General features: G+C 37.8%; 2 protein-coding genes and 2 long non-coding RNA genes across 6 annotated transcripts; 1 reads left to right on the top strand and 3 right to left on the bottom strand.

Moving 5' to 3' along the window:
• Positions 1 to 7,567: 7,567 nt before the first annotated feature.
• Positions 7,568 to 10,558, bottom strand: LOC125203488. The gene is made up of 2 exons (XM_048101840.1): positions 10,512 to 10,558; positions 7,568 to 9,743 (listed from the first exon to the last, which is right to left on the bottom strand). Exon 2 carries the CDS (start codon positions 9,729 to 9,731, stop codon positions 8,340 to 8,342), a length of 1,392 nt encoding a protein of 463 aa, XP_047957797.1. The 5' UTR covers positions 9,732 to 9,743; positions 10,512 to 10,558; the 3' UTR covers positions 7,568 to 8,339.
• Positions 10,559 to 16,949: 6,391 nt separating this feature from the next.
• LOC125203263 lies at positions 16,950 to 18,125 on the bottom strand. 2 transcript variants are annotated; one of them, XR_007173325.1, is made up of 2 exons: positions 18,083 to 18,125; positions 16,950 to 17,537 (listed from the first exon to the last, which is right to left on the bottom strand). XR_007173325.1 is itself a non-coding variant. In XM_048101575.1 (2 exons), the coding sequence occupies exons 1-2, from the start codon at positions 18,023 to 18,025 to the stop codon at positions 17,025 to 17,027; spliced, it is 516 nt and encodes a 171-aa protein (XP_047957532.1). In that variant the 5' UTR covers positions 18,026 to 18,084; the 3' UTR covers positions 16,950 to 17,024. The 2 variants fall into 2 exon arrangements, 1 of the variants encoding a protein (XP_047957532.1); XM_048101575.1 differs by having other exon boundaries at positions 18,023 to 18,084.
• Positions 18,126 to 18,897: 772 nt separating this feature from the next.
• On the bottom strand, positions 18,898 to 20,362 carry LOC125204536. Its single transcript, XR_007173579.1, has 2 exons — positions 20,042 to 20,362; positions 18,898 to 19,944 (listed from the first exon to the last, which is right to left on the bottom strand). It is a non-coding gene; the product is annotated as an uncharacterized LOC125204536 (long non-coding RNA).
• A 553-nt stretch (positions 20,363 to 20,915) lies between these two features.
• Positions 20,916 to 22,520, top strand: LOC125203238. Of its 2 annotated transcripts, XR_007173319.1 has the most exons (3): positions 20,916 to 20,975; positions 21,497 to 21,620; positions 22,042 to 22,520. It is a non-coding gene; the product is annotated as an uncharacterized LOC125203238 (long non-coding RNA). The 2 variants fall into 2 exon arrangements; XR_007173318.1 differs by having other exon boundaries at positions 20,928 to 21,620.
• Positions 22,521 to 23,414: the final 894 nt, after the last annotated feature.

Below are 23,414 nucleotides of genomic sequence, written 5' to 3'. Positions count from 1 at the left end.
CGTCCATTCCTTTCAACGGGAAAAACATTGATAGATATAGCAAGGGGAGAGCTCACTCTTCATATGGGCAACAAATGCCATCTTATCTATCTATAATGCTATGAAGAGTCGTGATGAAGAGGAACTTGTTAAGAAGGAGTGCAAAGCTGTGCATGTTGTAGAGGTCCAAAAGGCACAAGAAATTGAGTCCACATTTGGGGATTTTTCTTTGCCGCGGTGGATGTTTGGTTCATGTGGTGGATCAATTTCTAAAGGAAAGGCGGCATCGAATTCTAAAGTGAAGGAGAAGAAAACAAAAGCTGAAAATTCACCCGAAGTGGAAACCAAAATTTCTGATGGAGCTCTGAAGAATACTTAGTGGAAAAAGAGATTGGCAAGATCATATGCTTCCAATGCTTCCAAGATTGACAGAAAATCTAACACCACCATTTATGGCGTGACATGATGCAACTCATGGTGGACGTCGAGCCAACGACGATAACCAACAACAAGAAAAAAAAAATTTATATAGAGAAAAATTTGAGGTCTTTGGAAGTTGGGAAGAAATTAGACAAAGTCTAGTTATTATCGAGAAGTGTTTTGAAAATGGTTGAAGTTAAAAGTTGATTGTTGTGATTTCTTGGGATTTTACATTTTGGGAATTTCAGTCACTTTAGCCAAATATTTCCTCACCTTACCAAAGAGCCTACATTATAACCTAAATCACAGACCTTCCGGACTCTTGATTTATTGTCACACGAGGTAGAGGAGAGGTTAGACATTGAGCAAGCTTATGGTAAACCATGCATTTTTTTCTCTTCATTGCTCGAGGACTAGCAATTATGTAAGTTTGGGGGAGTTGACATATTAGATTTTACATGGTTTTAGAGGGTGGTTTTGTATGAATTTGAGCATATTTCGTCTATTATTAGGCGTGTTTATATCTACTTCTCTATTATGTTGGTATGTTGACCATTTTGTTAAGAATGTGTAGAAAAAGGTACAAAATATGTGGATGTGCAGCAGCCTTGGTTTGAGACAATATTTACTGGAGATTTTGAAATCCAATCAGCCTCTATCATGTTTTCCATTGTTTTCTTTAGTTTAGACTTGTTTTCTTCCATGAATATGAGTAGCTAAACTTCTTTTATGTAGAATTCTTGGTGAAGATGCATAGATTCATAATTTTAATCCAATTGACTTTGTTTTTATCTAGCTCTTGTAATTGTTTGGATTATTCCTACGCTTTTTCCTGTCAATTGCTTGATCACCAATTAGTAGTGTAGGGTTTCTTAGAGTAATCGGGAGGTGAAATAATTAGTCTGGAAATAGGAATAATTCACACCTTAATTCAATAAAACTCGGGAGAGTTGAGATTCTGAGTGAGGTCATTAATCTAATCGATCTGTTGGGAGTTAAGTCTAAGAATTAGAAGGGGACTTCAATTGTTACACTTAATCTGCGGATTTCTCACCTTGGGAAAGGGTTAAATTCATATATGTGAATGACTCAACAATTCTGGAGACTTTAAATGGTAATTTAATGTCAATTGGGTAAGGCTATGAGTTGTGCATCGGGTCCTTGAATTCTGCATATTTCTTCATCTCTATCTGCAACTTGCTTCTTTGTTCTCTTGTTTAAGTGCTTTTCTTTTTAATCTTTGTTTATATGCTTTTAGTAGTGTTAGTTTCAAACCAAAAATCTGGATCGTCTGGATAGTAGTTGAAATTTGTTCGTGGTACTTAGGTTTACACTAAATTGTCTCTGTCGAATACGATATACTCTTGCTTGTTGTTTGCTACGATAACCCCGTACACTTGCGGGTATTATTTGGGTAAAATAAAGTTGAGTCAATGGGTCTGACTGAGAAGATGATTTAGAGGGAATGAGACCAATAACAGGAGGTGAAGATGGTGGTGGTGGAGGGCAAGAAATCAGAAAAGAAGGTGATGATATGATAGGTGACTCTGAGGTGGATGGGAAACGGTCAATACCTTTCTCGGAGATTGAGTAATAAGGAATAGTAAGTTCATCAAAAATGATATCCCTTCACTATCACCCGACGATCAGGAAGTAAGGCCTTGTATCCCTTATGTGAGGAGCTGTAAGCCAAAAAGGTTGCTTTTGACTGACCTATAGTTTAGTTTGTGTTTATTGTAAGGTCTGAGGAGAGGGTAACACAAGCAACCAAAAACCTTGAGGGAAGAGTAGTCAGCTTGCAAGAATGGAGTTTCTCAAATGGTGAAACATTTTTGATGATTTTAGAAGGCATCATGTTTATCAGAAAAGTGGCTGTGAGAAAGGCATCATCCTAGAATTTGTGAGGAAGAGAGGCTTGTGAGAGAAGAGCTAGCCCAATTTCCACTATATGTCTGTGTTTTCTCTCTGCCAAGCCGTTTTGTTGAGGTCTATAAGGGCAAGAAACTCTATGAAGAATACCACACTCCTTTAAAAAAGAAGACAACCCTTGAAACTCTCCACCCCAGTCAGATTGTAAAATCTTAATCTTGGAAGAAAACTTAGTTTCAACTAAAGCTTTGAATTGCTTAAAAACAGTGTAGACATCAGATTTATGCTTCGGTAAATAGATCCAAGTGAATCTAGTAGCATGATCAACAAAGGAGATGTAATAAGAAAAACCATTTCTGGACGGGTGATGGTCCCCAAAGGTCACTGTGAATTAACTCAAGAGGAGCATCATGGAGAGAGCTAGACTGAGAGTAAGGCAATCTATGTGCCTTTGACACAGAACATGGATCACAAAGAGAGGAATTTTTCATTGATAGATAGGGGATATTACAACTATTCAAAGCATGCTTCACAACATCTAGAGTAGGATGCCCAAGTCTACTGTGCCACAAGGCTAAATCTAAACCTGAGCTAACAACTGAACTACTACTAGAATCTGAAGTTTGCAAGTGCAGATAATGAGCAGCTGGCTCTTCTGGAATGGAGGGAAGACTGGAAATATTGGAGCCAGTGCATCCTTTGATTGGAGATTGATCTACAAAGAAGTGATAGAGGCCTCTATCAATATTTCCCTTGAGCACGATTTCCTTGGTTTGCAAATCCTTGACAAAACCATTTGCAGGGTGAAATTCAAAGAAAACTGAGTCGTCTCTTGCAAACTGAGAAACACTAAGGAGATTCTTTGTGATATTAGGCACATGTAGCAAATTTCTAAGATGTAATTTTCTTGAAAATTTTGAAGAGTGTGGCTGAATGACTAACTCTCCTATGTGTGAAATATTAACAGCATCCACATTACCAAGAAGAAGATTTTTACCTTCGGTATATTCTGTGCTAATGTTGAGATTGTTGAGATCATTAGACACATGATTGTATGCTCCGGAGTCAGGATACCAGCTGGGCAAGGTCCCTGCATCATAATTATACTCAGACGAATTCCCAAGCGAGAGAGCAGGCGGGGACCTTGCCGCAGATTGCACCAAATGTGCTGAGGGACTTTAGTAAGTCTGCTGCTGAGATGGTTGATTTGGCCTCATTTGTGCTTGCGGTGGAGTGAAGTTTTGCTCGAACCTGTGCCAACATTTAGCCGCCGAATGCCCCGGCTTATCACAGAGTTGACATACGATTTTTTTTCCACTCATACCGAAACCCCAGCCTCTTCCTCGCCCTCTTCTTTGGTTCCTAGATCCACCTCTCCCATCATTTTGTTCAAACTTGTTGTTGAAGGGAGCTCCATCTTTCTTCTGCCCAGATTGTTGGACTAGGTTGAGAGAGGGCGGAGAACCCTCTACACTGGTGGCATGGGCTCTAGTTGCCTCCATTCTTGACTCAAAACAGAGCAAGAATGCACAGACATCCGCTATAGTCCAAGGTTCATATCTGGAGGTGATCGAACACACGGCCGGATCATAATCCTGTCCGAGGCCTGCTAAGATATGAAGGATTTGCTCTCCATCCGACACTCTACATCCAACCGATCCGAGAAGATCAAAACATGTTCTCATTTTGGTGAGGAACTCGCTCATAGGAAGTGAATCCTCCCTTTGATTCCGCATTTGTTGGCGATATTGCATAACCTTCGCCATGGATCTGCTTGCGAAATTTGTCTCCAAGGCTCGCCATATATCTTTTGTAGATCTCAGTCCAACCACGAGGACGAGTGCTCCCTCCGAGAGTGAAGACAATAGCCATCCGGCTAACCTCCGGTCTTGCCTCTGCCAAGTGATGAAAGTTGGGTTCGGCACTACCGTGCCTTGAGCTGGATCCTGCAACATCTGAGGCGGTGGAACAACTTCTCCAGTGAGAAAGCCCTCCAATCCATAGCCCCAAACAAATACCTCAACCTGCTGTTGCCACATAAGGAAGTTTCCATCCGTAAGCTTCACTGATATTGGTGGAAGTTGTAATAAAATAGGTAAAGAAGATAGAGGGGTTCAGTTGGCATTTGAATCGTTTGATTCCGCCATGTTCAAAACAAGATAGAGAACAAAGGTAGGTCCCTAGAGTCAGGATCAAAAAGATCCTGCTCTATACCATGAAAGAAAACAACAAGAACCATAATGAAGGAGAAAGGCGATTTGTATTGAATACTCAAAATAGCATAACCTTGTTTCATTGATTCGAGATCTCAGAAAATAGACTCTGCATACTTATACTGCAACTAAGAACAATCTAGAATCTTTCTCTAATCTTATGCTAATCACAACAGAAACTTAATTAATCCTTCTTCACTGAAGCAGCTATCAACACATCCTTCCACGTCCTCTTGTGGTCCAGCTCCGTACAATTAACGGCATATTCTTCAAGCTTCACTCTAGTGTGGTTGATAACATTATTATCTCGTGCACTCAGTGGTCCCGCTTCAACATGTGCCAGCTCACCAGGCAACGTGCCTTCATTTCTTTCAACACCATTCTTCACTTCACCATCATTTCTAACAGTTACCTCCCACTTGAACGTCCCACTTATCCCATAACTCACCGTAATCAACGCCTTCTCAATGAAGGGCACGCCCGCTTCGATGGTGGTGCTGACCCTGCACCCAGCGATAGGCTCCGGCTAAAAGTATAAGATCTCTCGTCTGTATGAAACCAATGCTTGCATCGAAGCCATGTCATCTTTGTCATTAATCAGCGTGGCCGAGCCTGCCAAATAAGGCGCCTCGTTGAAAATCCGAGCATACTCCATCTGATACACCACATTGTAGATCTTCCGTCCCAGCACGGGCTCTTCCACTTTGATTATGGCTTCCTTGGTTATAGTCGGGACGTCTGCGCTTAGATAGTAAGGGAGAGCGGGAGTAGATCGTATACGGAAGAAGTTGTTGTTGGCTGTACTGCGGAGAGCGATTGAATTTTCGTCGATTTCGGAAGGCCAGAGTTTGTTCAGCTCGACTTTCGAGAACATTACCCTGAATTCTGGCTCACCGTTTACTACTACCAGTGAAGATCCTTCGTATCCTTCATAGGCCACTTCGGGGGCTGTAATTCGGACGTATCTATCTGGCCTCATTTCCACGGTATAGATTGCTTTGTCGTCGTTGGGATCTTCGAGTTCAAATAATGGTATGGCGTATGTTGAGAAATACTTGCCGTTATCCCCCTTGAAGGCCACCTGATACGGTCAAACAATTTCTTAAAACCCGTGCTGGTCAAATATGAGACATTTAATCATGGACGGTGGGAGTAAATAGAAGACACTGTATTCTTCTCAATCTATCCAGAAATATAGTTATCCTTGTTTTATTTTCACGTTTTTATTTCAATTCTATATTGTTTTTGGTTTGATCGAATGGTAAAGCTCCCACGACTACCTTTTATCTCTCTGCCGACCGCAATCGCGATGCCGGAATCTTGGTAAGGGAAATTTTTCCATAACAAGAAAATAAAGATCCTAAGAGATACTCCTTCCGTCCACGATTAAGAGTCCCATTTTTAAATGGCGCGGGTTTTAAGAAATGTTAAGAAAAGTGGGTGGAAGAAGTTAGTGGAATAAGGGTCTCACTTGTATATATTAGTTTTAAATGACACGTGAGTGAAATGAGTTAGTGGAATGTGGGGTCTCTTTACCATTTATGGTAATTATGAACCGAGACTCTTATTCGTGGACGGACCAAAATGGAAAAAACGGAACTCTTATTCGTGGACGGAGGGAGTATTTGAGAAAAGGGGTGTGATCCGTTGCTAACTCATAAATGCAATGTATTAAAAATGTCAACATGAAGATGTTGAAATGTCAACATAAACTTAAGTTGATATTTTAATACATTATGTTAACATTGATATTTAAATGTCAACACAGTTTATTAAAATGCCAACAAAAATATTTGTCGACATTTTAATGTGATCGTATTGACATTTTTAATAAACTACGTTAATGAGTTAGCAAGTTAACAATTTAAGAAAAGTTAGCATTTTAATGCACATGTGAGAAAAATATGCAAAATCAATAATATATTAATAAAATAATAGAGATACGTATCACTACCTTTGCCGGCAATTTAACTAATGTATTCCAGTCCACGAAAGTCAGGTAACTTTTGCCGTCATCGCCGGAACTTTCGTTCACGTAAAAGGCCATGGTGGACCCATCCAGCGACACGTGGCCCCGCTCTGGACGTGCCTCAAGTAGAAGGCGCCGGAATCATCAGCCTTGACGGGCTCGAACAAGGTGCAGGAGGGCTTTGTGACGTCCTCTTCGGGCTGGTCGGACTCAGCAACGATGAATTTGTCGTTTTCTTTGCGCCGCCAGTACCTGTTGAAATTCATTCACTACGTATAGATGTACTCCATATTTTATTTTAAACGCACTAGCAACCATATTACATTATACTAAATATTTCATAATTACAATTACATGATGGATCTCGAAAACATGCTCTTCACGTGGTAATGGTATCTATCATTACATACGAGTACGACAAACCTAGTTAACTTGTCATAATTGAGAATAGAAACTAATATTGTAATTATCGTAATTAATCAATTAAAATGTGATGTGGCTTTTCATCTCCACTTATCGTAGTTATTAGTGAAAACGCATCTCTCTTAACTTTGATGAGTTTTTTAATTGATTTTGGTTTATTCTTCTATAATGTCTATCGGCCTGAAAAAATGATAATTATAATTGATCCTCTTTAGAGCATCCACAATGGATGCCCGATCTCACGCCCGATCGGCCGAGATCAGGCTCGGGCATGATCGGGCATCCCTACACTTCAAGTTGTCAACAAAGTAGAGGCCCAAAAGAATCCCTATGCTAATATAATGGGAAGCATAATGCATGCCATGATTTCTACAAGACCAGGGTCGATAAGTGTGACTAGCAAGTTTATGGCCAACCATGGAAGAGAACACTGATATAGTGATTTTGGAATATTGTTGGGACGATTTTGATGAGTATAAATGTGATGTGATAATTGGATATTGTGACTCTGATTTTGTAGGAAATATTGATAACAGAAGATCCCAATCTAGATACATTTTCACAATGTTTGGAGAAACCATTAGTTGGAAGTCAAATCCCAAAGCGTGGTTGCATTGTCAACTACAGAGGCTGAATTCATGGCTCTAACAGCTGCCCTATTATTAGCCAATTGAATATGACACAAATTAACTACTTTACTACACAAACTAGACATCCATATATGATTCAAATCAACCACACATTTTGTACATATGAAGCAACATCGAATCATCAGATACATACGTGTATCTGGAAATTATTAGCATAACGACGACAAAAGGAAACGAAAGCTCATGAAACAAAGCACACAAATGAACAAAAATAAAATAAAATAGTAAAATGCTATGGATGTTTGGCACACAAGTGGTAGTTCAGAGTGACTTGGTTTCTCTGACATGGAAGCTGAAGCTGTAATAGCTGACGCCGGTGTAAGTACCATCAACGTGATCGGTGTAAGAAATTTGGGCATCGGAGGAGCTCTTGTCTTCCTGAGTGTAAGAAAAAGGAATGTTGCAGGTGCCTCTTGTTCCCACAAAATCAACTGTAACGGTAGACATGGCAGGCACAGGAACCATCGCAGAGCCTTTAATAGTGGTTGAAGTTTTTGTGGTTTCATCCCACTGCAATTCCTCACTTATGTCAAAACCCATTGTAATCGATATACTTGTAATGAAGGGCACACCAGCTGCCCTATTATTAGCCAATTGAATATTACACAAATTAACTACTTTACTACACAAACTAGACATCCATATATGATTCAAATCAACCACACATTTTGTACATATGAAGCAACATCGGATCATCAGATACATACATGCATCTGGAGATTATTAGCATAACGACAAGAAAAGGAAACGAAACAAAGCACATAACTTAAGAGAAAACAATAAAAGGTAATGGATGTTTGGGACACAAGTAGTAGCTCAGAGTGACTTGGTTTCTCTGACATGGAAGCTGAAGCTGTAATAGCTGACGCCGGTGTAAGTACCATCAACGTGATCGGTGTAAGAAATTTGGGCATCGGAGGAGCTCCTGTCTTCCTGAGTGTAAGAAAAAGGAATGTTGCAGGTGCCTCTTGTTCCTACATAATCAACCGTAACGCTAGACATGGCAGGCACAGGAACCATCGCAGTTCCTTTTACGGTGGTTGAAGTTGTTGTGGTCTCATCCCACTGAAACGCCTTATTTATCTCAAATCCCGCTGTAATCGATACACTTGCAATGAAGGGCACACTAGCTTCGATGGTGGTGCTGAAGCTTCCAGTCAACGATTGGCTTCGGCTGAAAGAATAAGATCTCTCGTCTGTGTATTCAACTTCGGCCTGCATGGAAGCCGCCAGAGGCTTGTCGTTGATAAGCACGGCTGAGCCTGCCACATAAGGCGCCTCGTTGAATATCCGAGCATACTGCATCTGATACACCACGTTGTAGATCTTTCGTTCCAGCACCCGCTCTTCCACTTTAAGTTTGGCGGCATCGGTTATAGTCGGAGTGTCTGCGCAGAGAAAATACTCATTCAACTTCGCAATATACTGCATGCGGCAGAAGTTATTGTTGGTTGTACTGCGGAGCGCAATTAAATCCTCATCGATTTTGGAAGCCAGTAATTTATTCGTCTCGCCTTGTGCGTACATTACCACATATTCAGGTCCACCGCTCAATCCCGACAAGGAAAATCCATAAAGTCCTCCAAACCAAGCAGGTGCTATTATTCGGACATGTCCGTCTGGCTTCATCTCCACTATGAAGATAGCTCTTTCGTCATTAGGATCTTCAGCCTTAAATAAAGGTGCCGTTGCTGTATCTGTACTGAAGAGGTACTTGCCATTATTCCCCTTAAATGCCACCTTGCTCGGCAGTTTAAGTATTGTATTCCAGTCCACAAAAGTTAGGTAACTTTTGTCATCATTGCCGGCTTTCTCATCCACGTAAAACCTCATGCTCGATGCATCCATTAACACGCGACCTCCACTCTGGACGTGCCTGAAGTAAAACACCCCGGCATCATCAACCTTGACGGGCTCAAACAAGGTGCAGGAGGGCTTTGAGACGTCCTCTTCCGCCTGGTTGGATTCAGCAATAATGAATTTGTCGTTTTCTTTGCGGCGCCAGTATCTGTTGAAATAGCCGAATTTGAGGTTGACATATTTGGCGTTGGTGATAGAACGCTCCACATCAATCTTGACGAGCGTGCTGAATATGTCCTCTTCTCCCAAAACTACTGATGCGCCATCAGCCTTGAAGTAAGCATGGCCTTTACTTCCGTACACTTTCGATTTGATCACGATCACCCTTGGAAGAGAGATTGTTGCCATGTTTCTTCCACCCTGAAAATTAAATGAGAAACTGTATAAATTTGTTGTGATAAAAACTAGTAACACCAGTTTTTGATGAGAGAAATGCTCAAGCCTGCAGCCATTATATTGTTAACAATCAATAATCTAAAATGAACATGATTTTAATTAACGATTTTATGAGGCAGGGTTACCAAAATTGCACTACCAAAAATAACAAATTTACCGACGGAAAATTCCGTGGGTAATTCAAAATTTCCGGTTGGTAAACTGCTTTATCGACATATTTGTCCGTCGGTAATGCGCACGTCGGTAATTTGTTATTAGTTATGGCCAACAGAAAATCCGTTGGTAACACCGATATCCGTCAGTAGTTACCGACAGATGGTCAGCCATCGGTAATTCCACAGAGAAAGAGAGAATAAAGTAAGAGAGAAGATAAAGTAGGAGAGATGAGAGGATAAAGTAGGTGAGAGGAGTGAGTTGATTGTTGCCAAAAAAGGAAACGTCTCACTTAGGTTGAGACGTACAAAAAAGGAATACGTCTCACTTATGCTGAGACGGAGGGATATACTAAATAAAATCAGATAGTGAGTCAAAAATATGTTTTTAACATGATTCACAGACATACAGTACATAACAAGCATAAATACAAATGGAAAGAAGAAATATGCAATATTATGAGACAGATAGTGAAAACTCCATAATGCAAGAAGGGATGTAAAAAAGGTTATAACTAAATGGATAAAAGCTTAAAATATAATTAAAGGAGGATGAATCAGAGGCTGCAGGATATATTACAGAAATTTATAAATGAGGGAATGTGTTTCTTGCTCGAAGTTGTTGTGATTTTCTAAGTAAGGAAGATGTCTATTTATAGATCCAGTTTAAGGAGTTAACATTGTGGTATTTCTTGCTCTTTGTTCAATAATTTGTGGGCGTGGGACCATACATTTATTTAAGAGTGAATTCTATGCAAACCCATTTGAATTCTAGGGTTGATATAATCAATACCTATTGTTTTATGGATTAAGAATATAAAGTATTGACACGAGATTGTTTAAAAGACAAAATACAATGATACTACCTCCGTATAGTATTAGCATTCTCATTGAATCTGATTCGAATCTCTCACGTGATTTAAGAAATGTTAAGAAATTTTTTTTTAAAAATGTAAATGAAATAAAATACTAACTGTTAAGATATTAGTTTTAAAGAAATTTTGAATATATTAAGTTAGCATAAACTGAGACCTAATATTATTTATAGTGAAATTTAATTGATAACTCTATCGACAGACGAACCGAAAGTAAAAAGATACTTCTACTGCTAGACAGAGGAATATTATTTTTCAATGTTGGGGTGAGGGCCATGGGTACTAGAAAAACTTTAAAATTTTCTAGGAGTATTTTAGTAATATAAAGTTACTAAAGCTATGGAGTAATTCACTCACTATAAAAAAATATTCTTTTAAAGACATAAAAATTGAGACGAAATTACTAGAGTTTGGAAAATTTTAATAATAACTATAATTTAGGACACAAAAGGAAGCGTCTCTAAGTTGAAGGCAAATTATCTTAGGACACTTCTATTATGTCCCCTAATTTTAGTTAGGACACTAACAATAAGGACCTTTTATGAAGCGTTGGTGGTATAATTAGACACAAATTAGCATCCTTAATTAAAAGCATTAAAAGTGTCATAATCTAATTTTTTTTGTATTGATTTTCATAAGTTTTGTAATTCTTTAAATTTGAGAACTTGAAATTTGATTCATATCGGAGCTTTAATCTGGGATACCATACATGAAATATTAGCTCAACAACAATATAAAATCAACATAAATATGTGCAAGTTTTCAATAATATAACAAGGAAAAGAGGTTTTTCATTATATAAAACATGCATTAATTTACTAAAATTCATTCACTACATATGGATGTACTCCATATTTTATTTTAAACGCACTAGCAACCATATTACATTGTACTAATTATTTCATAATTACAATTACATGATGGATCTCGTAAACATGCTCTTTCACGTGGTAATGGTATCTATCATTACATACGACAAACCTAGATAACTTGTCTTAATTGAGAATGGAAGCTAATAATTGTATTTATCGTAATTAATCAATTAAAATGTGATGTGGCTTTTCATCTCCACCTTATCGTAGTCGTTAGTGAAAACGCATCTCTCTTAACTTTGTTGAGTTTTTTAATTGATTTTGGTTTATTCTTCTATAATGTCTATCGGCCTGAAAAATTGATAATCATAATTTATCCTCTTTAGGGCTTAAAAACAAATGATTACCGGTTTACATCGCATTCCTTTGGATTAAAAAAACAAAAAGTTGTTTTGTCATCTTACGGCGGTAGTTCATACAATAGAAAGAAACTAGAGCAACAATCGTTATTTATTTATTTGCTTCTTGTATAGATGCCGAGGTTTATCCGATTTAAAATTTTAAAAGGTTAAATATATGTTAATCTAATTATATTAGCAACTGGACCACAAGTGCAACCCAAAGTTTGGACCACCATAAAGTTATTTATTTGAAATGATTCATCAACGTGTCATACATATTGCTTGTCGAATAACATAAAAAAAATTGAAAATTACGTGATACAATAAAATCGTAAATGGTCGAGTTGAGGAGAACTTCACCAAGACGAGATACAACCCGATGGTGCCCTCTATTTGAGAGCATCGTCTCCAAAATTAAAACGATAATGCCTTGTATGCAACAACACCGCAGTCTGTACGAGCTCCAATGAACTTCAAGAGGTGAGCACATAGATTTAACAATGAAAGCAAGTAAAGCGGCTTTCATGTAGTTATAGTTATGCAGTATGTAGTGTAAGGTTTAAGTACACCGAGCTATTACAAGTAATACAACAATTCACAGAGATCTAGCTACCAAACTCCTAGATCTTGATCCTTCAATCTTCCAGCACTCCTGAAACACTTAACACACCGATTAAATGCGTTCACCACAACAAGAAGTAAACAAAGCAATTAAACCAGAAAGTAAGAAACTACAAGAATCTCAGATCAAATAATAGGCTCAAGTTGCACAGGTATAACTGCACAGGCCACAACTATCCGACCCTCAATCCCTTGTTCACCAACTGATTTGCCCTCGGGAGAAACCGTAGCAAATCAAGATCTGCTTCACTGTCTCCACACAAGCCCTAGACCACACAATCCCACAGACTGCAGTCAAGATCAAGAGCCTTTGTACCAGCAAATCACCACAGGAAACCCTCCTCTGAAACTCAAGAAAACTTCACCACATTCGGTCAAATCCCTTAGACTAGAAAACCAGAAGTTTTTTTAACTCACAATCACCCTCACTCGTGTTTACACACTCAGGAATCAGAGGGGGATCAACAATCTCTCAGGAACAGAAAGATCTACAGAGGAGAGGAGAAAACCCTAACTTCACGCAGTGTTAATCAAAAGTGAATAAAGAATAGAATGAGAAGGGAGTATATAAAAGACTCAACTCTCACACCCCACAAGAGAGTGACACGTGTAGGGTTAATTAGTGAAGTGGGCTAAGGCCTTATTCTCCAACAGCCTGCAATCTCTTGGGCTGGTTACAATAGAAGCAGACCGGCCCAATTGAATAGGCCCATAATACTACACGTAGAATGCATTCCATGATTACTAAATTTATAAGTCAGATCTACTGTAGATGGAGCTTGCTAGAGTTAAAACTATATTTCATTTTCAATTTAAACAATTCATAAGAAATTGTTTGACTTTGTAAAGAAAAGTAAAAGGAGAAAATGTAACATCCCGAATTTCCAAACCCTAATTTTAGAGCCCTAAAATTTATTATTGATGACGTGGGAGATGTGAATTATTTGATAAACGAATTTAGTGAATGAGTTTCTTTGACCGAGAAGTTTGAAAAGTCAAAATTTGTTGACTATGTGACGTGGCATGTGATTTATTAAATTATGAGGTGAATTATTTGTTTAAGGGTGAGTGAGAATATTAGGGAAAATTTCCATAAATACTAGCCACCTAAATATTGAGATTTTCGAACCCTTGGACTTTTGGAGAAGAAATTCTATTTTTCCGGATTTAATTTAATTCTTGGGATATTTATCCAAATTAAATCCAAAACCCAATTATTCCTTATTTTTATTGAGAAAAATCGAGCCCCTTATTTTCCTAGGTGATTTTTGAAAATCACCTATGCTGGGAAGGAAATATTATTTTGCTTGTTTAATTGATTCCTTGTTTGATTTCCTTCCATACCTAGAATTTAAATATTCTACCAAATCTTTCCATACTTCAAGAGACCTTGCCATATCTCATTTTAGTTAATATTAAAAATCCATGCCTTATTTAAAAGGCTACTACACGCCTATTTCCCTTCCTCCAATGGGAGAATTTTTATTTTATTTTGCTCTGCGATATTTTATTCTACTCCGTAAAATATACCAAAATAAAATCTTGGCTAATTGGGAGCCATATATTTCAAAAATTACATGCCTTGATATCCTAGTCTATTTTTGTTCATTCTTCTTCCCTACTTCACAATATTTATTTATTTTATTGTGTAGAATAAAATCTTACCAAATATTCTATTCTATTTACCTAAAGATCTTATTGAGCACTATAAATAAGAGGAACCCCTAACCCTAGCCCCCATAATTTTCGCCCCCCTCCCTTCTCCACTCTCTCTCAATTTTCTTCTACTTTACTTCAATAATCCTTCAACCTTTGAGAAGAATTAGAGTTTGAGCCTCAAGATTTTTGAAGAACCAAGTCTTTACTTCGTTTCTACCGTTCGTTTTTCTCAAAAAGGTATCCTCATATTAATCTTCTTCTTTATACTCGATTCCTCTTCTTTCTAACCGATTAATCGGTATTCTTGAACCCTCATGCATCTTGTTGAGTGAAAGTGGGGTAAAGGGGATATGGAAATATGTATGCATGAGTATGGCGTGGCGTGTGTGTGAGTGGCGTGCGTGTGTGAACGTGTGTGTTGTGTTTGTGTGGTGTGTGTATGATGGCAATATACTCTTGTATGACACATGTTGATATTAGATCTAGAGTTGAGATGCGAATGGAACTTACGCGATGAACATGACCTTGATTGATTAATGATGCTAAAATAGATCGGTGGGAAAAGGGAAAAGCGTTGAGACATGCATGAGTTAGGAGTTTGTATTGAAATATGTGCCTATGTGATTAAAAAGGTGAAACCTCAGTTGCAAAGCCGGATAGCAAGGGAAAGAACTTACTTGAAACCTAAGCAGTCGAGGTGGGCTTTACTCTTAAACTCTTTTATGTACAAATCTATGAATGTGGAGAAATAAGGGTGGTTTAACTGTTATGCCATGCCTATGTTTGAGATTTCGCTCCATTGGGCTATAGGGCTATGGATATGATTAAACAAATTCGGGTCTGAGTATGGGCCGCAAACCCTACCAGGATGTGTACACGAGGGGATCGGGAGCCGTCCTTGCTAGTCGGCCGGTCTCGTGGGCGAAAAGTGTGACCACACTTTCGTCGCACCATGGGAAGATTGTGATTGTGATTGTGGAAATTTATGAGAAAAGTGGGGAGTTGTTTGACTGGCCAGTCTATGGAAAATATATTTTGTGATACTCGTGATATTCTCTTATAACTACTGCTTAAAACTCGAGTTCACTTCGTAAGGGTGGCATAACCTATAAAACGTTTTGGCAACGAGTTCACTGAGTATTTCAAAATACTCAGCCCTGCATGTGTTTTCCTTATGTGCAGGTTGAACGATGACGAGCGGTGGCGGGTGTTGAGCATGATAACTAATTAAGATGGATGTTTTGAACTTCAAGCGTAGTTGTGTCTTCATACATAGCTGCTCTTTCTCTTGGTCGTTTCCGCTGAAATTATTTTGAAACACTTTGATTTATTTTGGATATTTTGCACTCTCCTTTCGGTTTAGAGGCCTTAGACTATCATATGGTTTTTATCTTGGAAACTATGTCATACTCTTGAGATTTTTGATCGTAATTTACGATACCTTCCTTTTTCTTATTTAAGCTTCTAGGTTAAGTTGTTGTTTTAATGCTCTGATAGTTCCTTTAAAGTTTTGGTCAAAACTCTTTAAATGAAAACCCTAGCCTATGTCGAACTCTTAAAGTCCGTTTTGGTAGCAGTCGCCGCATTTATTGTACCCTAGGAAGGCGGGCTGTTACAGAAAATGTGTGGACTGTGGGACCCATTTAAACTATTAGTTTTATATTGGATTGTGAGTGTAAAAAGGTTGGTGAAATATGGGATTTGCATACTAAAAGTGGAATAAAGTAAATGGTTCTATAAATTGTGGAAAAACTAAAATGACAAAAGAGCTCTTTAAATGGTGGACGGAGGGAGTAAGAGATATGGAAAAAGTAGAGATGATGGTATTTACATTTTAGGAAATGTTTTCATTTTGAATGAGACGACCCAAAAAGGAAATGTTTCATTTTTAATAGGAAACGCCGTTGTTTTCGAGCAAATGGTTGAACCTTTCGTTCTAGGTTAATGACTGCCCACGATTCGAAGAAAAGCTTAAAACAAATGGGCCACTAACTAGATTTTATTTTGGGCTGAAAGATATATATTGAGCATGGGTAAGGGACAGAAAAATAAAGTTGATTTGGCTCGGTCAACATGACTACGTTTCAAGACTATTGAAGAGGTTCATTCAAGATGGAGAATGCAAAGGAGACAACAACTGCACTGGCCCAACACTTCAAGTTGTCAACAAAGCAGATGTCAGAATGCATGCCATGATTTCTACAAGACCAGGATCGATAAGTGTGACTAGCAAGTTTATGGCCAACCATGATTTCTACAAGAGCAGTGTGACTAGCAAGTTTATGGCCAACCATGGAAGAGAACACTGAAATGGTGATTTTGGCATATTGTTCGGATGGTTTGATGAGTAAAAATGTGATGTGATAATTGGATATTGTGACTCTGATTTTGTAGGGAATATTGATAACAGAAGATTCCAATCTGGTTACATTTTCACAATGTTTGGAGCAGCCATTAGTTGGAAGTCAAATCTCTAAAGCGCGGTTGCATTGTCAACTAACTACAGAAGCTGAATTCGTGGCTCTAACAGCTGCCTTGAAGAAGAGTTATTGGTTGAAGGAGATAGCTACTATTTGACCAATTTGTCCCCAGGACACTTTTCTTCGTGCCCTATTATTAGCCAATTGAATATGACACAAACTAACTACTGTACTACACAACCTAGACATCCATATATAATTCAAATCAACCACACATTTTGTACATATGAAGCAACATCGGATCATCAGATACATACATGTATCTGGAGATTATTAGCATAACGACAAGAAAAGGAAACGAAACAAAGCAAACAACTTAAGAGAAAACAATAAAAGGTAATGGATCTTTGGGACACAAGTAGTAGCTCAGAGTGACTTGGTTTCTCTGACATGGAAGCTGAAGCTGTAATAGCTGACGCCGGTGTAAGTACCATCAACGTGATTTGTCGTTTTCCAAACAAGGTGCAGGAGGGCTTTGAGACGTCCTCTTCCACCTGGTTGGATTCAGCAATGATGAATTTGTCGTTTTCTTTGCGGCGCCAGTATCTGTTGAAATAGCCGAATTTGAGGTTGACATAATTGGCGTTAGTGATAGAACGCTCCACATCAATCTTGACGAGCGTGCTTAATATGTCCTCTTCTCCCAAAACTACTGATGCGCCATCAGCCTTGAAGTAAGCATGGCCTTTACTTCCGTACGCTTTCGATTTGATCACGATCACCCTTGGAAGAGAGATTGTTGCCATGTTTCTTCCACCCTGAAAATTAAATGAGAAACTGTATAAATTTGTTGTGTCAAAAACTAGTAACACCAGTTTTTGATGAGAGACATGCTCAAGCCTGCAGCCATTATATTGTTAACAATCAATAATCTAAAATGAACATGATTTTAATTAACGATTTTATGAGGCAGGGTTACCAAAATTGCACTGCCAAAAATAACAAATTTACCGACAGAAAATTCCGTGTGTAACTCAAAATTTCCGGTTGGTAAACTGTTTTATCGACAGATTACCGACGGAACTGTCCGTCAGTAATTCGCATGTCGGTAATTTGTTATTAGTTATGGCCAACAGAAAATCCATTGGTAACACCGATATAGATATCGGTAGTTACCGACGGATTGTCAGCCATCAGTAATTCCGTCGATAATCAACCTTTTTTCGAAGTGTTGAAAACGAAATGGATAAAGCATATATCTATAAAAATAGAGTGCAAGCAAAGAAATTATATATCTACAAACCATTAACTAATTTATAGATTAAATAAATTCCAAGGAGGATGGATGAGGCTGTTGGATTACAGAAATTTGGAAAAGAAGAAATGGTTTTCTTGCTGCTGTGATTTTCCGGAAATGGGAGGGCTCTATTTATAGATTTTGATTTAAGGGACTAGTTAACATTGTGGTATTTCTTAAGCTCTTAGTTTATCTTGTGGCTGTGGCATGTGGGACCAAATAAATTTATCTAGAACCTATAGTACTGCTCCATCCGTTCCACTTAAAATGAAATATTTGGGAACCGACACGGAATCTAGACAACTCCATTATCTGTATCTATGTACATAGTTCACTAGATAAGCTACATTATATTGTCGAACTCTATTATTTGATGTTTGTGTACATTGTGTACTTGTTTAGCTACATTATCTAGTAAACTCAATTTTGTGATGTAATATGTACATTGTTCACATCTCAAGCTACATTATCTAGTCTACTCAATTCTATGATATAATGGGTACATTGTTCACTTGATAAGCTACATTATCTGAGCAAAATAGTTTCTTTGAAGTTTGTCTACATTGTTTACTTGTTTAGCTACATCATCTAGGCTACTCCATTATCTGATGTAACATAGTCCACTAGATAAGCTATATTATCTTGTTAAACTCCATTATTTGATGTTTGTGTACATCGGCTACTTGTTTATCTACATTATCTAGTCCCCGCAATTCTGTGATGTAATGTGTTGTAACATCCCCAACTTTTGAACCTTAATATTATTATTATGATCTTAACTACATATTATAAATAAGTGATCAATGTAGTATTTATAAACTGCCCGTTTGAATTTTTTAATATCGATCTTTTGAGTTATAAAGAAATCAAGACGAAATATACAATAGAAGTTGTTGGTTTTACCACGATTAATTTAAAATAATAAATCCAAATAATACATGATACGAGAAGTCCGATTAAAATATACAATACATCCAAATCCTAATCTTTTACAATAAGAGATAGGCGTGCAAGTTCGGGCAGCCGCTCAACGGTCGTGCTCAAGCTCCGAGGAAAGCCGATACATCGACGAGGATAGCCCATGCTCCATAAATAGATGTTATTTACTACAAAAGAAGAGAATTAGAGAGAGTAGTAAAATAAATTGTGGAGTAAATCTTTGAATGGATTAGGGAGTATCAAATGAAATCCAATAGTAGATTTGATGAAATTCATTCCCAAATCCAATCAAAATCTTTGCAAGATTTCAACCAAGTGGACATTAAATGCAAGTGCATAGAGATCAAAGCTTCAAATGCTCCCTCAATTCTCAAGCCATATTTTTAGCCGTAAGATCAAGAAATAGGATCCAAATTAGATCCTTGAGGAGATTTTGAGGAGATCTTTTGGCAGTAAACCTCCCCAGATTAAACCTCCCCCATGTTAAACCTTCCCCATTGTTAAACCCCCCTCCACTTGCATAGCAACTTGAAGAAATGGCAACTATATAAACCCCAGCCTTTCCACTTCAGGAAACCCATCACTATCAAACATTCTACAAATTCTCTTCATACACATATATATAGAATAAAGGAGTACGAGGAGGGAGAGTTGCAGAGAGCTGCAGACAATCGTAGGATCAAGCCTACAATCCAACAACACTTTGTTCCCACATCAAAGGTAAACACCAAGCCTTTCTTTTCTTTCGTATATGTAAGCATATGTATTTATTTAGGAAATAGAATCTGCCACACCAAACTTAACAACGTATTTCACCATAGAGTCTTCCAAATAGCAAGGCATATAATCACAAATCACCAAATTCAGTAAATAGAACCAAAGTAGGAACCTACTGCCTTAATAACTAGAAAGAATGAGGAAGCTTATCTCAAATCTGTCGGATTTCCGGCAGCCCGCACCACTCACTGCCGAGGACGAGTTCACAATCTCTATAATTTGCAAATTACACACCAAACTTTTAAATCAAAGATTAAATCTTTAGAAATAAAACCAAAAAGGGAATAGAATAGAATTTCCCTAACTTACCTCTCGGGAGTCGGTGAGGAGGCAGCGGCCGGGGCTGGAGTGGCGCCGGGAAGCTGCTCCGGCAGCGTGAGGCGCGGAGAAGAAGCGGCGAAGCCGCTGCCTGTGCATGCACAGCAGCGGGCAGATCGGGAGAGAGAGAGGGGCAGCGGCGGCGCGAGTAGGGCCGAGAAAGGAAGAGGGAGTGGGGAGAGAAAGAGAGAGAGGGGAGAAGAGAGAGGAAGAGTCGGAGGGGGAGAGACGCCGCCGGAGGCGGCGATGGCAGGGTGGCGGCGGCAGCAGCTGGAAGTGAGAAGAAGGAGCTTCTCTCACATCAATTTGGGTTTAGAATTATTGTAAGGAAGATGATGACTTAGTATATATGCGTGGGTATAAGTATATCTTTTGGGCTAGCATTTTAAGTGATGATTGGGCTGCATGTTATTTACTTGGGCTAAGAGGATGAGAGAATTAAAATCCGAGCCCAACTCCTTTTAATAAGTTGGGCTGCAGTAAATTTATTTAAAAAGGTGGCCAAGAATTAGTTGGGAGAAATTTAGATATTTAATTTTTTTTAGCCTAAGTTTTCAGTTAAGGTTCAATTAATATTTTTATATGGTTTCTTCTAATGGGGTGACTAATATAAAATAATTGTTCTTTTGTTTTATTTTAGAGTTTTGCATAAGAGTAAATTTTGAAGTTAAAAGTGTAAAGTTCATTTCAATCGAAGTCGAGAATAGTGAAAGAAGAAGCATTAAATAGTATGCGAGTTTTAGAAATTTATTGAAGAATAGCGAAAAAATTAAATGGATTAATTAGAAGGCATGCATTCCTATTAAAGTTTAAGAATTTCTTGAAATCTGATTTGTGTATTATATTGTGATGTTTTTAAAAAGGTTATCTTCTCAAGTTAAGGTCGGAGAAATAAATTCAAGTTAAGGAAAAGTAAACGAACGAGGTGGGCTTTCGAACTAAAGTATTTTTGTGGGCTTTCTATTCTACATTATTATGTGGTGAAAAATGCTTTCAGTTATTTAAATTCAAAGTATGTTTTGTCTTGCCGTGTTTTTGTTTTGAGCATTACCTATCTGTTCGTCTAGAAAAGGGAGCGACCCTACTAGACCAGTTATGTTGTGAATCGAATTCGGGTCTGAGTGTGGGAGTGATTCCCTGCTCAGGCTAGTGTACACCAGGGACCGGGAGCCATCCTTCGAGTTGGCCGCTCATTGTGACCGTGGAATGTGGCCACATTCCCGGCACCAGAATGAAGTTCAGATATGGTATATGTTCCAGGAAAATGGATCGGCCGATCACAGTTTTAAAGAGAAAATGTTTTTAGTGTTCTCGGGCATTTTCAGTAAAACCCCGTGTTCACTCAGTTATGGCTTGACAAAACCAGTTTTTATGAAAAATATTTCGGCATTGTGTTCACTGAGTACATCAAGTACTCAGCCCTGCATATGTTTTAAAAATGTGCAGGTTAAGCGGTGATAACGAAGGGCGATGTTGAGCAAAGATGGCGAATGTGTTTCAGCATTATAATGCTCGGATGAATCGTGTCTCCATACACGGTGTCATTCTCTCTTGACTCTTCCGCTGCAATGTAAAAGTTGAACTTATGTTCTTTTGTATTGTGTACTCTGATATATTTTTTCCAGTTATCCCCATTTGATTTCATTCATATCAGTCATGCCGAGATTCCCCTTTCTTTCCCGCTTCTTTAATCCTCCCCTAGTTGCGATAAACCGCGTTTGCTATCCTTAGCAAAGTGCGGTCGTGACATGTGTACATTGTTCAATTGATAAGATACATTATCTAGGCAAAATAATTTCTTTAATGTTTGTCTACATTGTTTACTTGTTTAGCTACATTATCTAGGCAACTCCCTTCTTCTGTCATGTACTAATTGCTACATTATCTGATTACACCTTGAATTTGTATCTAGTTACATCTGGAATGTGTATCTGATTTGTGTCTACATTATTTCACTGATTTGCTACATCAATCTATATATTTGTGAATAGGTTCAAAGAGGGCATGACTATGACGACTTTGACAACAACACGCGGGTGGACATCTAGGCACAACCACCTAAGCGCAATAAGAAGGACAACGTATTGTATTTCAAGAGGACGGCGAAGGAATACGTGAATATGACTAAGAAATTGAACCCGAGACAAATCCAAGTTGTCTATGAAATTGGGTTCGGTGGAATCTTGCACTACAATATGTTCAGTTACAACATTTTCGGACTAAACAGAAAGAATAGGACTGCGGTCTCATGACTAAGGGAACGAAGAGCTTGGGAATGTTGAGGATTAAGCTCAGCCGTACACTTCTGAGCTGTGGTTCGAAGCATATGGTTTGGAGTAATTTATGTTATGTAGTAGTTCTTGTTTTGAACAATTAGCAAGGTGTTTTTATGTCGATCAAATTGTTTTGGTGGTTGTGGAAATAGCATGGTTGCAAGGAAACATGAATTGAATGCTTATTCTCTTGTTAATTATGAAAAGATATTTTTTTGGTATGTCAAACTGATGATGATATGTACATTTTGAGTAATGTACAATTACTTCTAAATAATGTAGGCATACAGTAACATATCTTTAAATGCGCAACATGTTTAATGTACAAAATAGATGATACTGTCAACAATGAAAATAGATGTACTATCAACAATGAAAATTAAAAGAATAACGTTTGGGCATTATCTAAAAAGTCATTACAATGATAGTAACTTTTCATTATTTACATTTAAATTGATGAGTAATAATATGATATCTTCAACTCACAAAGAATTGTTTCGATGGAGATAAAAGAAATTGTAAAGAGAAAAATAGATGAAATGGAAAATAAGTAAATGAATATCTTGTCATAATGAGTGAAAAAAATAATAAAGGTAAGTATTATATTTTAAATCAAAACATAACACGGTAGTTATGATTTAAATAAGGAAAACAATCATGGCAACTATTTTATAGGTGAGCATAACCGTGTATCTTGTGCAAAATACCTAAAATGGGCTTTTCAATTTTTTATTGTTTGTTTAATAATTACACGTGGTATCATTATAAGCGTTAGATTTAAATATCCAATGGTTCAAATTAGTGTTGCGTTTTCCAAATATTTAATGTAAGGACCTGAATACATCCATATATATATATATATATAGGAAAATGATCAATACAAAAATGCATGTCAGACCAAATCCTGACCACGGATTTTTCAATCTAATGGTCAATAATTAAAGAAAAACACGGTGGGTCATTATTAAGAAGTTTTAGGTCATATTATAAAATTTGGGTTTGAAGTCATGTTAAGATCATTTTATGTCATCCTTATTATAATGACATAAAAATAAGCTTACAATGACCTAAAAGTGACCTTTGTATGCTTG

This window comes from Salvia hispanica, chromosome 2 (genome assembly GCF_023119035.1).
Source record: "Salvia hispanica cultivar TCC Black 2014 chromosome 2, UniMelb_Shisp_WGS_1.0, whole genome shotgun sequence".
Lineage (NCBI taxonomy): Eukaryota > Viridiplantae > Streptophyta > Magnoliopsida > Lamiales > Lamiaceae > Salvia > Salvia hispanica.
The sequence above is the reverse complement of the archived record's forward strand: the minus strand, read 5'-3'. Positions and strand labels throughout refer to the sequence as shown.